At 40.8% G+C, this 8,163-nt stretch overlaps 1 protein-coding gene and 2 long non-coding RNA genes across 4 annotated transcripts; 2 read left to right on the top strand and 1 right to left on the bottom strand.

The window, feature by feature from the left end:
- The first annotated feature begins 533 nt into the window (after nucleotides 1-533).
- Nucleotides 534-1,255, top strand: LOC115261809 (cytochrome c oxidase subunit 6C). Its single transcript, XM_029863693.2, has 3 exons — nucleotides 534-692; nucleotides 862-1,029; nucleotides 1,104-1,255. The coding sequence occupies exons 2-3, from the start codon at nucleotides 863-865 to the stop codon at nucleotides 1,171-1,173; spliced, it is 237 nt and encodes a 78-aa protein (XP_029719553.1). The 5' UTR covers nucleotides 534-692; nucleotide 862; the 3' UTR covers nucleotides 1,174-1,255.
- A 1,279-nt stretch (nucleotides 1,256-2,534) lies between these two features.
- Nucleotides 2,535-5,482, top strand: LOC134287932 (uncharacterized). Its single transcript, XR_009997646.1, has 4 exons — nucleotides 2,535-2,882; nucleotides 3,208-3,524; nucleotides 3,582-4,667; nucleotides 4,959-5,482. It is a non-coding gene; the product is annotated as an uncharacterized LOC134287932 (long non-coding RNA).
- Nucleotides 5,267-6,815, bottom strand: LOC134287931 (uncharacterized). Of its 2 annotated transcripts, none has more exons than XR_009997644.1 (2): nucleotides 5,575-6,815; nucleotides 5,267-5,513 (listed from the first exon to the last, which is right to left on the bottom strand). It is a non-coding gene; the product is annotated as an uncharacterized LOC134287931 (long non-coding RNA). The 2 variants fall into 2 exon arrangements; XR_009997645.1 differs by having other exon boundaries at nucleotides 5,267-5,482.
- Between the last annotated feature and the right edge of the window lie 1,348 nt (nucleotides 6,816-8,163).

Here is an 8,163-nt window from a genome sequence, read left to right as displayed (position 1 = left end):
TGGGCCTGTATCACATGTTATGCTAGCGAAAATGTAAATAAATGGGCCCACTGGTTGGACATCAAAACTGGTAAACATTAAAAAAAACAGCTGATTTGAAACGTCTCATAAAATGCCTTATATTAATATCAACACTGTTGTCGTTTCGTAAAATAGACTATTGGCTGTTCAGCACTTTTTTGACGAAAATAGAACAGCAGAACTATCGGTAGCTTCGGTAACCGATTTTACTGAGGCTCAGTACACGACCAACTGTCAAAACCGGGTGCAAAAGGTAAACAATGCAGTATAGCTGTATGGGGCTGTCCATAAACCACGTGGTCATGAGGGGGGGGGGTGTACCAAGGGGTGTACACAAGCGAGCGAAAGCAAATAATCCTCAACATTGACTTCCATCAGCTCAAAATCCCGCAATGCAACCTCGAAGTCAAGCTCGAAGTTGGGAATGATTGAACTAACTTTGGGGTAATTTCGATTATCCGTGTAGTGTGAAAGAGACTTTAAAATTAGCTTGAAAAATATTGCATCGGCAAGATTATTTTGCACATCAAAGCAGCCCTTGCCCAAAACGATAAAACTGACTGTTTAACAATCAACGTCAACTGTTCACGTCTGACACATCTGTTTTTGCAGCAGAAGTCCTTTGCGAGTGCTTTTCAGAACATTTTCGTACAAGAAAACCACATTTAAAAGTAAGTTTTCCGGTTAATTTATGTTAAATTTGTTCATATTTCCTTTTGGTAATCAAAGGGTATTGGTTAACAAACTGCCAAGGCGATTTTTAACATTTAACAAGCAGCAAAATGTACCTAGCAAAATTACGTAATGGAGATTGATTGGTTACTTTTTTTTTCATTGCAGAATGTCGGAAGTCACTTCAAAGATCCCGAAGCCAGTGCTGCGTGGATTGCACAACGCCTCCATTAAGCGCAACCTGGCCGTGGCCGGCGTTCTGTGCGTAGTAAGTGTGGCTGCCTTCAACTTCCTTTACGTCCAACCGAAGCAGCAGGCCTACGCTGATTTCTACAAGTGAGTACTCTTGGGAATCCGTTTGGGGTGGAGTGCGTCACAGCAATCAAAAATTCATGTCTTTTTATTTTCAGGAACTACGATGCTAACAAGCACTTCGAGCGTATGAAGAACGCTGGTCTGCTGCAATCCGTGAAGGAATAAACTAGCTCCGGATTGGATCATAAGGATAGTTTATTGCCTCTACATGTTTACCCGTAATAAATAAAAACATCATAAAACAGTAGCTTTCAATTTTGGTAAAATAGAGATTTCCGAGAATCCAAAAGGTTAAGTACCAGTTAGTATTTTCAAAGTTAGGCAAGGAATTGTGACTCATCGAGATGAGCTGCGAACCTTATTTTGAACTCTTTTTAAAAGCATATCTTGCAAAATTATGTTTTGGGCTAATGCCGTTTTTCTTTATTATCCAGTTTCAACCGGTCTCCGAATTGAATGATTCATGGCCATGGGTTAATTTATCACAAGGAGCGCTGATCGATTTGAATAAGGATACAAGAGGTAGCATCATAAGGGTGTGTCTACAATGATCGCTTTTCTCTTCGGTTATTCCGGAAAATACGATTAATGTTCGAATTAGCTCTCGGTGCGTTTCGATGAAGGAAAACTAGCCTAGTTGGACTATAGGGCTAGCATCTAGAACAATTTTGATTTTTGTCCCATGCTAGTGGTCAATCAAGTTCAACCATTGGAGGACAAGGTTGCAACCATTCATTTGCAAAGATTTACATTCATTTGCTATGGGGCACGTTCGGTGTAGTACTAGATTTGTAGTAATGAGCTGAATTTTAGTATGGTGAGAAGGTCAGTTCTCTGTTTCTGCAATGAAATGGTACAAAAAGCGTGGGTATTATGATTCCTTGGCTAATTTGATGCTGTTTGAGCAAAACTTTGGATAACTATGTTGTTTATGTTGCAAGAAATGGAGAAAACAACAACACTGTTGCCCAAAGTTTTGCTCAAACAGCATCATATTAGACAAGGAATCATAATACCCACGCTTTTTGCACCATTTCATTGCAGATACGGAGAATTGACCTTCTCACCATACTAACATTCAGCTCATTACTACAAATCTAGTACTTCACCGTTATGTCCTATTATCTCAGTTCAGAAGCATGCTATCGAAAAACAATGTATGGATGAATTTAACCTTGTAATTTTATCTGAAAGTTTGCCGAATATCATTGGGGTCGCAAACGTTTACTAAAGTCACAGACAAACAGACGTGTCACTTGGAAGAAAATGCGATAAAAATCATCGTCACGCAAACATAATCGCCCAATGCTAATTATGCTGTGGTACGCAAATCCACTGAGTAGATGGCGGTAGTGAGCAAACGTCAAACAGGAGCAAAAACGATGCGAGCGCCATGAGCGAGCGATTTGCGAACTATGGAATATTTGAATAATCCGTTAAAAAGTGAAACGATGGGAAGTGAGTAGAGTGAGACGTCTGTTTGTCTGTGCTAAAGTCGTGAGCGAGCTGTGAAGGCAACTCTCCACGCGGTGAATGTAAATTACATTCACGCTGTGGAAAGTTGCCTTCACAGCTCGCTCACGACTTTGGTATGCGTGTGCGACCCCAATGTTATTCGGCAAACTTTCAGATAAAACTACAAGGTTAAATTCATCCATACATTGTTTTTCGATAGCATGCTTCTGAACTAAGATAATAGCAAATGAATGCAAATCTTTGCAAATGAATGGTCGCAACCTTGTTGGAGGATTGCGTCAGTCTTGTCTAATGCCGTTTTTCTTTTTTAACCTGGGTTGGAACTGGATTGGCGGAAAATGTGTAAACAAACAACGTCAAACAAACTTTAGTACAAGCGAAACCGAAGTCGGGTTGGGGTTGTTTCATATCCGGGGAAATGTACTTATGTGGCCGAATAAAACACTTCACACCCGGACATTACGATAATAAAAACATGCACATTTATTTACAGACTATGTACACAAATTACACAACATTACAATTAATCACAACATATTAAAAGTAACACCGCGGAGAGCGCGCGCGGGCAGCATCTGGCTGCTGCTGCAGATGATGGCGTTCTGCTTTTCTGCTGTATGTTCGTCATCGTCGTCGGCGGCGGCGGCCGTCGTCGTCTATCCATCGTTGTGATAGACACGAGCCGAGCCGATCATGGGGTACACGAATGCTCGTTCACAACAGGTTGAAACTGTGATCTGATCCAGTTCCAACCCAGGTTGGAACTGGATAATAAAGAAAAACGGCATAAGAGTCAGAGATTAGTCCCAAATCTTTGTGCTTTGGTTCGGACGGGAAGGAGGCAACCCTCATAACAGTGGTCTGGGATTGTACCACCTACGAATTTGTGCGACTCGCTTAATGCTAATGCTAATTCGTGCTGAAAAAATCATCATTTTGCAACTTGTTGCATAAATAACTATTTCACCCACTTCTATAAATACGTCGCAACTCGATTCGAATTAGTGCATATTGATGCGCAATGCCAACAATAACCCGTGGTATCAATGATATGTAGCTTATTTGACGTACGATGTTAATATTATTTTACATTTCAGATTAACAACCGGAGAATCTAGGACTTGCATTGGAGACTTGGCCCCATGACCCCCTTGTGCATCAATAACATAAAATAAAATAAACAACCGAAGAATCTAGTAATTCAACCAAATGCCATCAAGATGACGAGGAAACACGGATGAGTTGAACAGACAACTGATTCGAAGCAGTCTAACAATGGTGTGCCTGAACATTGACCAAGCGTATCCTTTGGAGTCTACCCTTCCGCTAACAACACCCAAATTCCCGTGACACCTAGGCCTGAGAGATCGTAGAGTTGTCTACATTACTCATAGTTGTCCAAAACTAACCATCCTTTCCCATCTCTCAACAGTCGCAAGGACGTGGCCAGGACAGTGCTCGACCATAGTGTAGTGTCCGGAGGGACACTTCCGAGCACACCATCCGAATCCCTACACATAGGAGGATTGCGTCAGTCTTGTCTAAGAGTCAGAGATTAGTCCCAAATCTTTGTGCTTTGGTTCGGATGGGAAGGAGGCAACCCACATAACAGCGGTCTAGGACTGTACCACTTACGAATTTGTGCGACTCGCTTAATGCTAATGCTTATACTATTTGATGCGCTATGCCAACAATCAGTTCTGGAGCTCGATTTGAATAGGTCGTATGTGCTCTTGTCGATTAAAAATTCGATCACTTGGATTCGCTCATTATAGCGAAAACCGTTGAAATTGAGCAAAGTTTATACATACAGCAGAATCCTCACAAAACAGGCTTTCTGTTACCGTTGAAATTGAGCAAAGTTTATACATACAGCAGAATCCTCACAAAACAGGCTTTCTGTTACATCATTAAAAGTTTGCAAAATATCTACCATATTGCTACAATGGCTAGAATAAACTGATCGAATTTTATATCGACAAAAGCACATACGACCTATTCAAATCGAGCTCCAGAGTTGTACTTCACTCTGAAGAATTTTCACGTCCGATTTACGTGAAAAGATAGGTAGTTTTCGTCCACCATATTTTTCACGTCACCTTCACCGGAATGTCAGGTAGCTGGACAAATTTGAGCTTCGAGAATCGACGTGATGAGTCAGGTAAATTTGACTCGCGTTTTAGGTATCCTCCTCTCCTCTTCTTGGCGTAACGTCCTCACTGGGACAAAGCCTGCTTCTCAGCTTAGTGTTCTATGAGCACTTCCACAGTTATTTACTGAGAGCTTCCTCTGCCAATGACCATTTTGCATGTGTATATCGTGTGGCAGGCACGAAGATACTCTATGCCCAAGGAAGTCAAGGAAATTTCCTTTACGAAAAGATCCTGGACCGACAGGGAATCGAACCCGTCACCCTCAGCATGGTCATGCTGAATACCCGTGCGTTTACCGCCTCGGCTATATGGGCGTTTTAGGTATCGTTTGCGTGAAATGTGGGTGAGTGCCACTGGAATTTCAGGTAACTTTTACGTGAAAATATTATTAGCGCTACATGAATTTCACGTAATTTATGTACGAATTTTGGATGAAAATAAAGCAGTCTCGCCAGCTTGCAACGTATTTGAAGAGGCAAGAGAATTTGAATCCTTACAAAATGCAATAAATATTCATAGATTTTACCCTACCGTAGAATAAATCTATGATTGCATTTTATAGGGATTTGAAATCTTACTTCCTCAAATACGCTACAAGCAGGTGCTAATATGTAACAATTACAGAAAAATCTTTATCAGTCATTTATTTTACAGTATGTACTTAATAAATTTGCACTTACGTTTCTACATACGTTTCGGATCCTCTGATCCTTTAAAAGTGCAGAGTTCCAAATAAATCCAAGGATGATAAAGCAAAATCTGTGAAGTCCAACCATTTTTAACACTCGTTGAACTTCTCTGTTGGACCTCCGCTACCGTCACGAGAATTATGACGCATTCCAGCTCTGAAATGATTAAACATAGAAGAAGCCACAACTGCGTAAAATTAATCACTATTATTTGCTTTAAACAATTAAAATTAACGTTCAGTACTTACAACAAAACTTGCACGGAAACTTTAGGAAGCCGTTTTGCACCAACCTTCTCGTCGCCATGTTGAATTGTTTTTCACACCTGAAAGTCACGTAACTTTCGTTCAGCGGAATGTTCCAAGTCAAAATACACTAACACGAACGCATCATAGCGGTTTACGTGAAAAACTAGGTGGATTTCACCAAACAGGGCGGTGCCTACGACGTGGTTATCGAGTGACAATGACTAACGCCACGTAACTTTGGAAGTTTTAAGGATAAGCATGAGCTACGTGATATTTCACGTAAATCGGACGTGAAAATTTTTTAGAGTGTTCGCATCTGTAACTTCGCATGTCGCGACTTCGATTTGATGCTGCGACGATAATATCTGGTTATAGGTTAATATGGGTTATAATAGGATGACCCATATGAGACATTTAAAGAATATGACCATTTTCTAGAACTTCGGGATATTTCGGGCTTCCTGCCAAATAGTTCTACACTACAGACCATTAACAGCCCATCAGACATTCTAATAGACATCATTAGTTTGCAAGTAAGCTGCAAACTTGACCATAAGTTACTGTTTACCGTGGCAAATATGAGTAATTCTCGCTGAGACCGGCCCATTATTTACACCTTGTCTGCAAAAACGTTTAAGGTGTCGATTAGCCGGGGCCCGTGGCGTAGTTGGTCACACGTTCGCTTCATATGCGGATGGTCATGGGTTTGAATCCCAGCCCCGGCACTTGCAATTTTTCGTCAGTTGCTTTTCCCCCGAGAGCAACTGACACTGACCCTCTTCTGAGCCCCATGGCCCAAACGGACCCGGATACCTGGACATCGGCGAACTGCTACTCATAATGGACCCCCAATCGGACTGGAAAGGAACAACGGCCATCCATCATCATCCTTGTGCTCATCATTCTACTAGGTATAAAGTAGAAAAAGTGAAAGCAGCAGAAAGGCAACCTGGTTAGTTCGATAAAGTAGAATAGAATCTAGGTGCTGTACAAAATAAATGTAAGTGCAGCTGTCAATTGAAATTACTCACGTAGTGCCCCAGTGGACAATAGAGCTGTAAATGGGGCACGTTCGGTGTAGTACTAGATTTGTAGTAATGAGCTGAATTTTAGTATGGTGAGAAGGTCAATTCTCCGTTTCTGCAATGAAATGGTTCAAGAAACGTGGGTATTATGATTCCTTGCCTAATTTGATGATGTTTGAGCAAAACTTTGGATAACTATGTTGTTTATGTTGCAAGAAATGGAGTAAATAACAAAACTGCTGCCCAAAATTCTGCTCAAACAGCATCAAATTAGGCAAGGAATCATAATACCCACACTTTTTGCACCATTTCATTGCTGAAACGAAGAATTGATCTTCTCGCCATATTAAAATTCAGCTCATTACTACAAATCTAGTACTTCACCGATTTGTCCTATTAGGTTAAGTGATAAAGAATAAAAAAAGGTGTCGATTTTCTAAAAGTCAACCCCAAAAAAGCGAGAAAAATGCATTTGGTTACCCAAATTGATAGACCCCCCGTTAGTTAGAGCCACAACAATTTTTGCAGACCCCTTAATTTTGGTCAAATGGTGGTTCATTTAAACTTAATTTAAACTCGAAAGATTCTCCAGAAACCACCTCAAAATGAAATGTTGTTGAAAAGAGGAAAGATGAAGCTACTTTTTACAATTATAAAAAGTTGGGTCGGCCATATTGATTAAAGCCGCCATCAATGATGACAACCACAGATTTTCAAAATTTCTGTACCAATTGAAAGCTGAGACATTTATACTGCCCCCACTCGCATAACTGTCCCATATGAATAGGAATCCCAGCAAAGATGGGACTGTTATGCGAGTGGGGGCAGTATACATAACATATAAAAAAATTAGAGACGTCTGTTTTTGCTATCAAAAGTTGTCTGCAGTTTTGTAAATCAAGCCACGTTTTCTCCATAAATTTGCATGCGCACCGGCAACGACATGCAACAGCACTAGAGTTGAATGACATCGAAGCAGAGATTTTTTTTATGCGCTAGTGTTGATGTATTCGACGTGAAATGAACCCTAAATAATGATTTCGGTGAAATTCACAAAACCACTAATGAAAAACATGAGTTTTCACGAAAAACTCATTTCGTTTTTTGTGCTTCGATATAACGTATTTACATTTTGCTTCGATATAACGTACACAATTTTTTCCCCAAATTCAAATTATAACGAATTCGCTATATCGAAAGTACGCTATATCGAGGGTACGTTATATCGAAGAATACCTGTCCCATCTACAAAAAGGGCGATGGATTGCGGGAACTATCGCGCGATCACACTACTGAGCGCTGCCTGCAAGGTACTCTCTCAAATTCTATACCGCCATCAATCACCGATTGCAAGAGAGTTCGTGGGACAATATCAGGCTGGATTCATGGGTGAACGCGCTACAACGGACCAGATGTTCGCCATCCGCCAGGTGTTGCAGAAATTCCGCGAATACAACGTGCCCACACATCACTTGTTCATCGATTTCAAAGTATGATACAATAGATCGAGAACAGCTATGGCAGATTATGCACGAATACGGTTTCCCGGATAAACTGATACAAT

Source organism: Aedes albopictus, chromosome 2 (genome assembly GCF_035046485.1).
Source record: "Aedes albopictus strain Foshan chromosome 2, AalbF5, whole genome shotgun sequence".
Classification (NCBI taxonomy): Eukaryota; Metazoa; Arthropoda; class Insecta; order Diptera; family Culicidae; genus Aedes; species Aedes albopictus.
This window is presented reverse-complemented; position numbering and strand designations above follow the sequence as displayed.

Excerpts from the sequence above, each read along its gene's own strand:
- LOC115261809 (XM_029863693.2), top strand. The coding sequence starts at position 863 with ATGTCGGAAGTCACTTCAAAGATCCCGAAGCCAGTGCTGCGTGGATTG. Across the intron at positions 1,030-1,103 it reads GCCTACGCTGATTTCTACAA|GAACTACGATGCTAACAAGC; the intron begins GTGAGTACTCTT and ends TTTTATTTTCAG.